Source organism: Epinephelus lanceolatus, chromosome 6 (assembly GCF_041903045.1).
Source record: "Epinephelus lanceolatus isolate andai-2023 chromosome 6, ASM4190304v1, whole genome shotgun sequence".
In the NCBI taxonomy this organism is placed as follows: Eukaryota; Metazoa; Chordata; class Actinopteri; order Perciformes; family Serranidae; genus Epinephelus; species Epinephelus lanceolatus.
The window spans coordinates 8,502,844-8,516,960 of record NC_135739.1 but is presented as its reverse complement, the minus strand read 5'-3'; the positions used below and the strand labels follow the sequence as shown (position 1 = coordinate 8,516,960).

The 14,117-nt window shown below is 40.8% G+C and overlaps 1 protein-coding gene across 10 annotated transcripts in view; it reads left to right on the top strand.

Annotated features, from left to right (window-relative positions):
- lpp (LIM domain containing preferred translocation partner in lipoma) overlaps window positions 1-14,117 on the top strand; it is a 244,864-nt gene that overhangs the window by 158,725 nt on the left and 72,022 nt on the right. For all 10 annotated transcript variants that reach the window (XM_078168576.1, XM_078168573.1, XM_078168574.1 and 7 more), the window contains one exon: window positions 12,477-12,573. In XM_078168576.1, the coding sequence (XP_078024702.1) occupies window positions 12,477-12,573 (97 nt within the window). The remainder of the gene's footprint in view (window positions 1-12,476; window positions 12,574-14,117) is intronic.

The window sequence follows — 14,117 nt, the reverse complement described above, 5'->3', positions numbered from 1 at the left end:
CCGTGCTTACAAACATTTGTGAGACGGGAAACTGGCGACACAGATGGTGAGGCGGAAGCCTGATTGTAGAAATTGTTGAATGTTTTTTGAGGTACTCAAAAATGCATGCCATTTTTGGCTTTTGTCTGTACGTACATTTTTAGTATGGATCCTCTGCACTGTTTTATAAATGAGACCCCTGGTCTGTTTGCTGTGGAGAGGAAGAGACCGCTGCCAATAACTCTGCTCCTGATAAAAACCTCCGAGATGTCTGGATATTAAGTTGGCACATTAGCGGTTGCTGGACTAGTCTCGCGTAATAAGACCCATCTCTGCAGCGCTGTGTCAGTGCTAGAGAATGGTCTGGAATCACCGATTGTCTTTCTGCTATAGGGAGAAAAATGTTCTGACTTGTTTGTATTTCTTTAGACCAATCATAATCATCGTGGGCGGCACTAAGACCAGGATGCAGCAACAGTGCTCTTGCAAAACGGCATCTTGGCTGCTTTTGTTTTGGTGGAACATTTGCACTTGGGGAGGCAAACAGTCATTTTAATGGCCCCGCAAAAGCAAACACCACAAAAAACATTGACAATCATCTGTCACTGCATGATTCAACTTTTAAAGATAAGAAGGACAACAAAACTGGATGATTGGAGCCCTAGAGGTGAAGCCTGGCTATACTTTAGCTAAACCATAGATAATTTACTGGCTGTATATCGCTCTTACAGAACATTATTACGGCGATATCACAGAAGTGCGTGTGAAATGGAACGTGTTGGTACATTGGTGAAGTTACCGGGGTAAAAAGATGTGGCAAATCACTGGGTGGGGAATGCCGAAAAAAATTTCACATCTTCGTTTGGTTCGGTTCACTTTCACACTATACTTTTTAAAGTGGACCAAACTGCCTGGACAGGCAGTGTATATGTGTGTGTACATATATATACATATATATATGTATATGTATATATATATATATATATATATATGTGTGTATGTATATGTGTGTGTATATATATATATATATATATATATATATACATATGTGTGTGTGTATATATATATATATATATATATATATGTATGTATATGTATGTATATGTATATGTATATATAGAGTTTCATTTATAAAACAAAGCGTAGGATCCATACCAACATTTATATGTACGGACAAAAGCCGAAAATGACCAAAAAATATTTGACCTTTTCTGCAATCAGGCTTCCATCAATCCATCTGCATCGCCAATTTCCTGTCTCCAAAATGTTCGTAAGCAAAGTGGGTCAAAGTTTCTTCCCAGCAAGTCTGTTTTATAGTTAACTTTTGTGTTGGAAGTGGCGTACGGCTCTTTCAGGCCTCATTTTGTGCGTACGCAGTGTTTATAAATGAGACCTCTGGTCCGTGCGGGTAAACCAGCCGGTGGTAAAAACCTCCTGAACAATGAACACTGAAGGAACTCTAACAGGGAGAAGATTCAGCTGGTTGCAGTCTGCAATCCTGTCAACGAGATGCCACTTAAAACTCCTTAATTTTACACACAGCTCCTTTAATATACTTATATTTGAAGTACAACACCTGCTGCATCTTGTGCTGCTGAAAGTGGCATCTTGACATCAACCTGCGTAATGAAAACAGAGTCTGCCTTTGTTTTACCATGAGAAAACTCAGGCTTCTGTCTGGTCAGTCTTGAAAGACTGAATCACAGCTATGAGGAGCTCTCCAAGGTTGCTATTGAAGTGCGCTGCTGTGTCACAGACGGTGGCACAAACATAGAAAACAGGTCTCTGCAGTATGCAATAAAATAAAGCCATCCACTGTAAACGGATGGCTTTTATTACACACATTAAAACACAGCATCAATAAGTGTTTAACCCATATGTTGGATTCCACACACGACATGCTTGAGCCCCCCTCTCTTCAAAACACCCACCAACACACACACACACGCAAGCACACACTAACTCACTGGAAGGATAGTGTGACTGATCCAGCAATCCTTGCATTGTTTTGGTGAAACGGAGTCGCCTAAGCTGCTATAATCACTCGTTTAGCGTTGCGGCAACAAATGCTTTTTTTAGATATTCCAATCCAATATAAAATTTCAATCCCTCATGAACCCGAACTAATGCAACGGTCCATTTGCTGTTGTTGTTATTATTACTATTATTTTAATGAGCTATTTTCCTTTCAAAGGATCTGTGTCCATTTCAAATAATAGCATTGTGATTTAGTGAGACAAAAAGCCGGGATGTCAGATTGAAAGCTGACTAAAGCTTCTTTTTTAAAAGCTGCAGCTGCATTGACACTAAAGAGCATTTTGCATTGTGAAGTCCATCATCATTTAATCTGTGGATAAATATGTCTGTGAGTGATTATGTCTTTCTTTAGTTTGTGCTGATCACGCAGGAAATGTTAAGCTATTGTAAAAGGGTAAAACAATTGCTTTAGGTTTAAGGTGCAGTTTTTGGTTTTACAGGAAGTGAAACAGAAGCTGATAGATGACTGCAGGTTTTAGAGACACAGATTAGTGCTGTTTCGCAGCTGTCTTTCATTGGCCTGTCTCTACAGCGTTTTCCCCTTCTGGTTATCACTTTCAGCTCAGTGGGTAGTGCTGTTTATGCAGTGGCTCTCAATCTCATTGTCTTCGCACGTTACATTTGAACTGTGCAAAAAAAACAACAACAAAAAAAGGCCAACCTGAATATGAGGATACAGCTCATGATTCCTCAAAAGTTCAACTGGAATTTGAATTGTCCTCACTTTTTGTCTGAGGAAATGAACATTATAATGTCACTACAGCTGTTGTGCTCAATTTTACAGTTTTCTAAAGAGAAAACAGTTTCTGGCACATTTGTAGATGCTGTTAAGTGACATTTGAAGGCCCTGGTTGCTAGGAGATGCACTGTAAACCAGTCCTTTAGGGTTCAGACATAGCCTGCTATACATTTGTGAAAGTTTGGGACCTGAGTCCACATTTATAAAGAGGTCATGTAGCCTGACACCACAACATTAACCACAAATATCTGATTAAAAAGACGGTACCCATGGTGTTCACTAAAGCTTACAGCTAGCTCTGCTATCTTATTTATGTTGCAGCTGTCGACTGTATAAAATAATGGACTTTGTTGCCAGCATGAAAAAAACCTAAAACAAAAAGTGACACTGGACTTGAAGAATTTCAGTGGATAAAGGGAGGATCTGATCGATGCTGAGAATCTACGACTTTTCGGGGGCAGCTGTAGGCATGACCAAAGTGTTGTCACCCCGGTAGTGTGGGTCCATCAACGTTGCCTCGCACATAAGGTCTTGGCTTGCACAGTGCTGCGACTTTGCTGCTCCTGTGCAGAGCACAAACCATCATCCGTCATCCAACTAAGCATTGATAACACGCTTAAAATTTTCCGAAATAGAGTTTTTTTATTTGATGAACATTGGCACTGATACATAAAAATGAACTAAAAGGGGTTTTATTTCTATTCTACGAAAAAATAAAGAAAGAAAAAAGCAAAATGACATATAATCAGTGTATGCCTGAAGAACACATTCTCACTCCAACCCTGGGTGTGTTGGTTGTTGATGTTTTGGAACACCGTGTCAAGGTCTGCTTGTTGCATTGTCTTCTTTCAAGATGCACTTATGTTTCCACAAGAAATTTAACATTGAACTTTCAAAATAAATGCACTGTGTTGGTACAACAACCCAAATTGATGTCTTTTTCTGTTGAGCAAAAAAAACGCATTGTTGAGTTTAGGGATAAAGAACAGGGTGTGGCTTTAGAATCTTACAGAACATGAACACCACTCTCTGGGGTGAAAGTCGGTGTTTCACCACCTAGATTTTCATCCTTGTCCAGCCGCGTTTCCCCCTGACGCCACTGGGCACCATTAAACTATAACAGCAAGCGGCTGCGTATCATGCCAACGTTAAAGGGCACTTTTTTTTGGTTGGTTTTTGACACCGCAAGTCACTTCCCAAGCACTGGATTTCGATGACTCTAGAGTGAGGCCGGGTTCGTCTGAACACAGTGTAACACCGGTAACATGACCACGGCGACAAGCATAATCATCTCTAGTCATTCATTACATCCATTGACTGTTTAATATAATGGACTGGCCTCCGTGACATCACTCAGGATGGAGCTCTGGAGGATCAAATGGTAGAACTGACTCGCAGACAGCCTGTCACTCAAACCGGCTGCACTCCCTTAATAATGCGCAAATTTAAGCCTTAATAGAATTTAAACAGGTGAGCTTTATAAAATTCACCCCCCGTCATGAATGGGGAAATTACAGATAGAGACCAGAACCATTTTTTGCACCAGGCTGTAAAGGTGTTTATCTCTGCTGTAAGGTTGAGCATTTTAACATGAGGGTCTTTGGGGATTGAATCGCTCTTGGAGCCAGCCTCAAGTGGCCGTTAGAGGAACTGCAAGTTTTGGCGTCTCAGTATTGGCTTTATTTATCAGCCCTCACAGCTGCTGCTTGGTTGCTGCAGTTACTCAGTGTTTCTATGGTGAAAGGACTGAAGAGCTCTGGTGATTTTCTGATCAGTGGGATGATGCAGATAATGAAGTCATTAACGTGATTTGCATTCTTTACAAACATGCAGTAAAATACACCTTTTTACTAGACTATGTTGTATAGCTTTTTTTGTTGATCATTTTGAATAATTAGGTTGTTATCAATGAAGAGTTCATGTCATGGAAACTGGACTGTGCAGTGTAACAGCGTAATTAACCAAATGAGTCTCCACTGTGAAAAATCTTGTATTGGCACACTTAGACAGCGTCTGTTATGATGTCATACTATTATAAATCAATCAATTTTATTTATAAAGCCCACTATCACAAATCACAATTTGCCTCACAGGGCTTTACAGCATACAACATCCCTCTGTCCTTTGGACCCTCATAATGACATAATGAAATCTAAATAACGGCACAGTTATAACAGTAAGATGATCAGCTGATCCCAGAGCTGTGCAGGAGAACTGATCTTATCAGCGTCGCTAAATAAATTTTATTCTATTTCTCAGACTGCTGTAGAGGAAAGTCCCTTATTTTCCTCCAGCTCTGGCAGTACACAGGATATACTGTATACAGTCATGTATACAGTCATTGGTCAGATATTTGCTTAAGTACAGTTTTATTTGTGGCTATGTAACATCAATAACTGTAATATGACGATGGTAGAACAAAGAAAACTTTGTTTTAGCCACCAACATAAAGTCATATATTGATGTAAAACCACTTATTCATTCCATTTCCCCATTTTTTTAATGTCTTTGTCGTCTCCCACAGTGATGTCTCGCTTGAACTGTGCTACACTGCCCCCATGACATCCGGTGGTATCACTTTCTTTCATCAGTTTCCGTAGCTGTTCAGAAAAAATGGACAAATATGGACCATAGAGTATGGAAAGAAGGCTCCATCTGTGTCAATATACACAGCTAACATTGAGCATAAATGAGTCCTAAGGATGACTTGTGTTTTTGCCCATATCACTGTCCCATTCAGCTTTTTTTTATACCTCTGTATCTGCAACAGCCGTGGGTGGAGGGATTATGTTTTTGAGTTGTCCATCCATCCATCCATCCATCCATCCATCAATCCATCCATCCATCCATCCATCCAAAGAGAGTCCAAGATTCAAAATGAACTGATTGGATTTTGGTGGTCAAAGGTCACTCAGTATGTTTACATGCACAGTATAGTTACAGTTACAGCTCAACTAGGCCATTTAATTGGACTACTGTCCTTCTCCCAGTATAGCACAGAAGGGGAATAGATTTATTAACCGAAGTATGTCCGCCTACGCTATGTTAGGTGGCAATATGCCCCCTATCAGCTTGTTAGTATTGAATCATTTTCCAGTTGACCTATTGCGTCACAGACCAAACAATTGAGCGTCGTCCAGCTGTTCCACCACTTTTTTGAAGAGATCGCTTTCCCTTGTTTTCCTCCCATCTATGTTTTTTTTTTTAATATTTAATTCCTCCTGCTAACACAGCATGAGCTGTGTCCCCTCGTCCGTCCAAAAATTCACGGTTCTGGAAGTTGATTTTGCCGTGTTGTTACCGGTTTCTTCTCCTGTTACGCATTCAATACTTTTTGACTTCTGGGTCAAAGCCTGGGGCAGAAATTGTAGAGCATGCGTAGAGCGCCTCGGACAGTTTGGGTCCGACTGACTGTATACATGCAGGAGTAATTCAACTCCATATCACATTATCTGGGTGTGTTAGTCCCATTGTGAGAAATTTAGTTTTAGTAATAAGTGACTAACATATTTGCATGTATTTTAAAAGTCCAGTTTGACTGTTACCTGATGTCCGTCCCATTCTTGTGAACATAAATGAGTCTGGACAGACATGGATGTAAACTGCAACTTGACTAGTTGGCGGAAGCGTTCACCTGCGAGGCGGTGATTCGAGCTTTGGTCTTTGGTCAATTCGTTTTTTTTTTCTTTTTGCTGATCCTGCCCCATTATCAGCCATAACCACAAAATATAATGACAAAAATAAAATTCTCTGGCTTCCTTTTAACTGGCTTGCATACTACTCACTGCCAAACTGTGCCTGAGAAAATGTAAACACTCATCCCATCCGCATGTCGTTAATTGTTCTGTCTGATTTCGCAGGGAATCGGACCCAGGGACCGGCATTGCCTAAACAAAAGTAGACAATCTTCTCGCCAATGTTTTTGTTTGTTTATGCAGGTCATATAGAGCCATCAGTATCAAATTGAGTGTTTCATAATTGGTTAAAAACTCCTTTTAGTGACTTTAAAAGACAAAATAATGGTGTTGGAACACTTTGTTGTTGCTGACATGCATAAGGTCAGTGGCCTTTGACAATTTTCACCTTTTCAATGAGCCCACACAGTGTTTTCTATGTCTTAGTAGAAATACATTTTAATTTCAGTTTGACTTAAATAGTTTTTCCTCAAGTAATGTATAACTTAAGTAATGTCGGAACGAGCGGAGTTGACCTGTGTCGTGCTCTGCCAGGATTTATCCTACAGATCTGCAAGTTCTGCACCGTAGTAGGCGATGATATGTAAATAGTTCCAGCTTCCTGTTCACTTGAACTCCTTTGTTCCACCTCCACTAACAAAGGTGTAAATCAGATGCCCTGAGAACGGTTGTCTCTCCCATTCACTCTCTATCACTGCAGCAGAAGCAGCAAAGACAGAGCCCGAGGTTTGGTTCTTAGTGGGACACGATGCTGTCAGGGCATCAGGTGAGAGCACGTACCGAGCCCCCTCCGCCCACTCCTCTCCACTCCACTCCTCACTTAATCAGTTCTGACACAATGCCAATTCCACAGTGGGTGGTGCGCACACAGCTTTATTCATAGACGTGGCAGTTGGGCAGTGATCAGCTCCCAGACTCTGCTTTGTCTGCTCACCTTTCACTGTTATGCCGTCTCAGGCAGCACGCAACAGTGGTCACTTCAAGATGTTACTGTTGTTTTTGATTCTAAGTGGTCTTGCATTTAACAAGGGTTTGTCAAGTGGATGGCATTTGATGGTCCATCAGGATGTCTTTCAGGGGTATTACAACTGATTACAAAGCAGATGGCAGATGACCTGGGACTATAAGCCCTGACATACTGGGGAAACGGTGGAGAATAGGTGCAGCTTTTAACCCAGTCGCCACTGAATTTAAGTACTAACTTCAATGAAACTGCGGCTGGGTGTCCTGAGGGCGTAGGCAAACAATTTACTGAACTGAGCCAGACGTAACTAAAAAATGTCTGCGGCACGTATAGCTGCTGTACGGTTTCTATTGTTGCCTCTGAAAAGCTGAACAGGAACTGCGAAGCAATCATAAAGCATGCAGGGAAGCAATTTCTTTCTCTTATTCAAGTGAAAAATTATTCCGTGCTGTCACAAAAGACTCCTTAACAAGGTGCTTTAAACTCTTTGGCAGTGCATTGCTGCAGGGTGTCAAAGAGTGGATAAGCTATAAATGAAGCTTAAACTCAAAAGTCTGTTTCTGGTAATAGCAGCATTTCGTTCCCTCTCCAATGTGCTTTTGATGTGGAGCTAAGATTAACAGTGTTAAATTGTCCTCTTCACTGTCTCAAAGTAACAACACAGGCATAATGAGCAGATTGTTGACAACAAGAGCACTTCTTTGAGACGCACGAATATTGTACAGACTTATTATCTATTCTTTTGTGCAGGTAGTTGTATTAGAATTCAACCCCCTCCACGCAAACCTCCATTGACCATTGTGTATTATTAAAAAAAGGCCATGTAATTTGAGTCGACAATAGATGAACATCCAACCACTGAGGAATGTTCCTTTCATCTCCTCCTAATCCTCCATGATGTGATCCTGGCCGTTTATGGTTGAGTGGCTAAAGAGGCGCAAGGTGCCAAAGAATCCAGGAGCTCCGGCCCAGCTGCTCTCCAGAGAGCGCTCCGGCATGGCAGAGATTTGCACGTCGAACGTGTCGATCCCTCAGAGTTAATGAGGCTTACTGTTTGGGCTTCCATTATCAGGCCTGCTGCATCCTGAGCCGGGCCAAGCTAAAGTCATGCATCATAAGGTCCTCGACGCTCCTTGATACATAGTGGACAGTAATCAGAGCTCAGCGTTTTTCACTGTTTCTGGAAATAAACTCTTCAGACCGTTGCATGTCTTCACATCAACCTGATGCACATTTACAAAATTGCGAAAAGCTTACATCTAATCTTCCCAAGATCTTAACTGCTCAGGATGTTGGTTGAAATTGAAAAGGTCACACCATATAAGTATTTGGGTATTATCATTGACCAGAACTTATCATTCAAACCACACATTAAAAATCTTGTTTCCAAGCTGAAACTTAAAGTCCAGATGAAAGAGTATCGAGATGTATTTCTGAGTGGAACAGGACAGGCAGGAGCGATATAACGTTGGAGGAGACTTGATTTGATCTTTGAAAAGTGGGCGTGTCATAACAGCGAGGCCCCGACAGTTTAACATTGAAGGGATAGTAGTATCTGTCAGGAAAAAAGAGACAATGTCCACTGTGTCATCTGTGTATTGTTAGTTGCTGAAAGGGTTCATTGTAAAATGCCTTGTGCATAATCTGGAGCTTTCACAGTTTCACTCCTCTCAAAGTGAATAAATCCTAGCCAGCAGGCCAGTAACCAAAGTATTTAGGGGCAACAGAGACACACTGATGTAGCATACTGTTGCTAGCTCGCTAACTTAATCTTAGTTCTGTGCAACTAAAAGTTGCAGATTGATTGATGGATTGATGTTGTGATATTATTGGTTGGAACTGATTGATACTAGCTTACTCCAGCACACACCATATTTTGTGTTAAAGGAAGAAGAAGAGCATATATTGTTGAAAAGGTTTACCATATGACCAGGGATTTGATTTAAAAGAGCCTAAAAGGTATTTTTCATTTAATTAAGGAACTGTACGAATAAATATTTTTCCTTGAGCCTCCCAGAGCGGCTGTCCGAAAATGTATGGCCCTCCCTCCAGTTAGAGTCAAATTAGTTATTAGATTTTTAAAACCTACCCTTTGATATTTGAAAGTTAAAAGTTGAAGATGAAATCCTTGAGATGAAAAAAGCCTGCCTAAGATGGTGCAAACGGATTATTTTTTGCCAAATTTTAAATGAGACATAGAATTAAGTGATTTTGATGGAATATCACTATTTTAGCACAGATTTTTATTTTTTTTGTTTTTTTTCTGATATAAGTGGTCGTCACACATGATGTGTCCAAGGGCCATCGCATATTTTAAAATCCAACTATAATTTCTGAGACGAGAATTAGGTAGCTTAATAGCGAGCCATCCCGTAGTCTCCACGTCGCCCTGCTAGATGATTGTTTGCCAGAAGAAAAGCAGACGGAAGCTCTAGAGACGGACGCAGCAGTGGCTGTAGCAACTTGAATTCAACATGGTGCAAACTAGTGCTGCACGATTTTATAAAAATGTGCGATTGCGATTTGAGTGGACAATATCGCGATTTGCGATTGCGCTTACAATATAATACATTATGGTATCATTATTCTTCTTGCTTGATTCACTGTTTCCCTTCCATTATATTAGGGGGGCACTGACCTGACCTGACATAGTTATTTTATGGACAGTGTGTTAATAACCATCAACAGACTGAGCACATTCAATGTTGTTTTATGAGTAGTGGCTTTCAGTTGTCTCTTTGTCTTTCATGTTACACGGGTCTCTCGCTTTCTCTCGCATGCACTCTTCCTACTTTTCTCTGTGCTGTCTTGAGTGCTGATATAGATTGGTTGTGTTGCTGCAGGACGTGGCAACTTTAACTTTTATACTTACACAGCACGTCTTTCTGTTTAACGTTGCCGTCGCCGTACCTGAAAGTATCGCCATGTAACAGACATTTTTTCACCACCAACTCAGCCTGTCCATGGTCTTGCTCATGCTCTTCTTCAGCATCTGTGTTGGTCACTGCTACACGCCGGCTGCACACACCAGGATAGCTTGTTGGCGTGATGTCAACAAACTCCACACACTACAGGAGAGGCAGTCACGTTTACAGGCACACACGTTAACATTTATTTACATTAAATCGCAAATCGCAGCCTTTTATGCGGTTATGTAATCGCACAGCCTGACATCACGATTGCGATTAGATTAATCGTGCAGCACTAGTGCAAACCCCAGCATCGTGGTTCACAGCAGGCTGGGTGTAATCTGTGCAAAGGCAGCAACAGAAAGTTTGTGCTCAGCTGGCTGAATTGGAGTCTGTGTCTTTGATTTGTCTGCCATTTTCTGCTTTCTTGCCTGGGCTTTGTTTTTCTTGAAACGGCTTTGACGTCACTCACTTACTTGTAGATTACCACAGTAAAACTGGTAACAGCTTTACATCTCTGCATTTGAATTATATCAACTCAGGCACTATAAAACCATTAAAAAAATGTTTAAAAAAATCATGATACTTAAGTGACTCATTTTTTTTCTCCATGAGAGGGGAATTTGAGTCAGTTTTAAAGGATCGAGAAAATAGCATGCTGTTTTTTGTTTTGCATTTTAATTAGATGTTGTACTTGGTTATTTGTGGTGTGTTACAGTTGTGTTTGTGTTAAGTGTTGTAACAATGTTTATGCTGCTCTCTTGGCCAAGACCTTCCTAAAAAAAAAAAGATTTTTTTTTATCTCAGTGAGACTTTTACCTGGTTAAATAAAAGGTATAAGAATAATAATAACTGTGGTGAAAATCCACCTACCTTATTAATATTCTTGAAACCTTGACTGACACATACAATGAGTCGAATTAATGAAAATTACGTGCATACAAATTTAGTCATCAATAATACCAGAAGACTCGATCTGTAATTACTCTTTCATTCTGAATACAAAAACATTTCTTCACTCAATCTCCTATTGACAAATCTGATTCCTTTATGTGACACAGTAAACCACGGATAAATAAGTACAAAACCAGACCGGTCGCTAACATCCTCCCAGCTCCCAGACGTCACAATTAGGAACACCTCAAAGGTCAGCTCAGATCTCGCCCCGCATTACAATATTGAAAATCAAATCTACTGTAAAGATCCAGCCGGCCCCAGATCTAGGGAAGGTCATCCGAGTGTCACTGATTTCTGAAAAAGCTCAGCCGCGCAGCACGAAAGGAGTCAAGTTCAGGCCTCCAGGGTGTCTGCAAAGGACACACACCTGTGACGGGATTGCGCTGTGAGCTGGGGCTGGGAGCTGGGGGATGAGGGGGGGTAGATGTATTCTGCGGCTCCTCGGATGATTGGCAGAAAATGTCAGGCACGACACGTCAGCCCCATACAGACACACAGCAGGCAGATGTCAGAGACTGCATGATAAGAGGGAGGCCAGGCTCACAAGGAAAGGAAGGAAGTGGCATCTTCAGAGAGTTATGTCATCCTTCTGAAATCTCTCACAGATTAGGCCTCAACACAGCTCACACCTAAAGTCTTTTGTGCTCAGAGTACGAAAAAATAACTATCTCCTGACCTATCACCCAAATGTACAAGACTTAAAAAGTAGCTTCCCTCTAATGTTTGCCTCCCCTTTTCCTTCTGTTATCATTATTTTTCCAAAATAAAAGGATTAGTCAGGGTCACAGTTTTTTCCACATGCTTGTATTGCACAGAAGGATATGCACAACCTTCTGGGCTGCACACCACTGGGGCCTGAGCCAGGGTCAGATATCTCAGAGGGGGAAGGCAGACTGAAGATCGTCCACTGCATTTTAATTACAGTGAATGTGTTTTGTTTGACCTTGAGAGAGTGCTTCATTCTGATTTATTGAAGTCAGGTTTTTGTGAATCTTTAAGTTGAATCTGGACGTATTTTGTTAAGTAATGTATCCTGGCACTTTTTACTTTGCATTTTAAGCAGCATTTGTAAGGCGTAGAGCACAGGTGACATTCATCAGTGAGGTGGAAATAAATACAAGAAACCGCTGAAAATGCTCTTCATTGCCTCGCTCGGCTTTGTGAATCACAACTATGTTCTTTTCCCCTGTTCTCAGGGCGGTGCACCCATGGCCCACCCTGAGGACGAGCTGGAGCGCCTGACCAAGAAGATGCTGTTTGACATGGACCACCCACCATCTGAGGAATATTTTGGTAAGAGAGATCATGTCACACACACACACACAATTGGTTGGCATTAGCCTTTTTCACAGAAAACATTTTCGGTGTAAGTAATAGAATTAGTGATTGTTGGATTCCATTTAGCTGCTTTGGTTTTAGGAAGCCTGGTATTGTGTCACACTGTCATGGTTTACTGAGACAGTGTTAAAGGAATAGTTCACCCACACATGGTATGAATTGCATATAGCCCTCACCTCCCTCTGCTGTCTGTGGTCCTAGAAAAGTTTTCTGACTTGTGGCGTTAAAGGGGAACTTTGGTATTTTTCAACCTGGTCCCTGTTTTCCCATGTTTTTCTGGTCTAAGTGACTAATAGGAACAATTTGTGTCTTGTTTATTGTATATTTTTGTTTGTACTCATGCTTCCTTTTTTGTTCTATTCACTTTGCTGCTGTTGCTGTGAATTTACCCACTATGAGAGTAAAAAAAGGATTATCTTATCTCAATTTTCTGAAATTGCTCCATGAGCAAGAGTGCGGCAGTCAGCAGTGGTGAAACAGACTGCTACTCATGGCAATATCACACCGTCAATGTACATCCAATTAAAGTGCTTGTTTTTGCCACTGACAGGTTCAGACTGTTATTTTAAGTGTCTGATGAATAAATAAAGTTTTCCTTTACCTTTCGCTTGATCTGGTCTGGTCTGAAATCATGTGAGTTGAGTTGTTGTAGAAAAGCAAACAGACCTGATCAAGAGAAGGGTAAAGATAAACATTTTGTGTCTCTGTAGGGCTCCTCTCCATAATAATCTGAGCCTGTCAGTGGCAAAAACAAGTGATGATGTACATAACAGTGTGTACATTGCAGCCAGAATCGGGCTGCTTGGCATAGCCGTCTCTCTCAAAACTGGACAACTTTCAAAATTTTTTGTTTCCATTAGTCACTGTGACACAAAAACATGGGAAAATGAAAGCATACCAGTGCCAGTGGACTTTAACGGCCAAATGAAAGACAGCGGTTATCGAACACCTGAAATTCCTGTGCAGCATTTCCAGTGTCTTGCATCTACACATACGCTCAAGGAAATCCAAACAAAACTGTTTTTGCTTAACTATTTCTATACAACATCCCGTTTTTCCGATGATTCAGCCTGGCTGGTAAGTGAAATTTTTTACCAGCCAGGCTGATATTTTACCAGCCAACCAAATAAAAATTGCTTTTAAGTGTTGTAATTTGCTATCAGTATTACTTAGCATGTCATTTGGGTCTTGTATGCGATTCTCAATCAATATTTTAATAGTGTGCACTAATATTAGTAATAATGTATGCTAAAATATGAATAACTGTTTCAACAGTTAAGTGTCATATTTGGGTTAATAAATTCTGTAGTATTCTTACTACAGTGCAAAAAGAATCATTCATTAAGGAATTTTACATGAATCACTGACTTCAGTCCCCTTTGGACAGTTGAGACATAAGATTTTAGCTCGACCAGACTGCAACAGCAGGGCCTGCCCTATATAAACATGAATGTCTGACCAGTGGTGGACAAAGTATTCAACGACATGACTTGAATGAA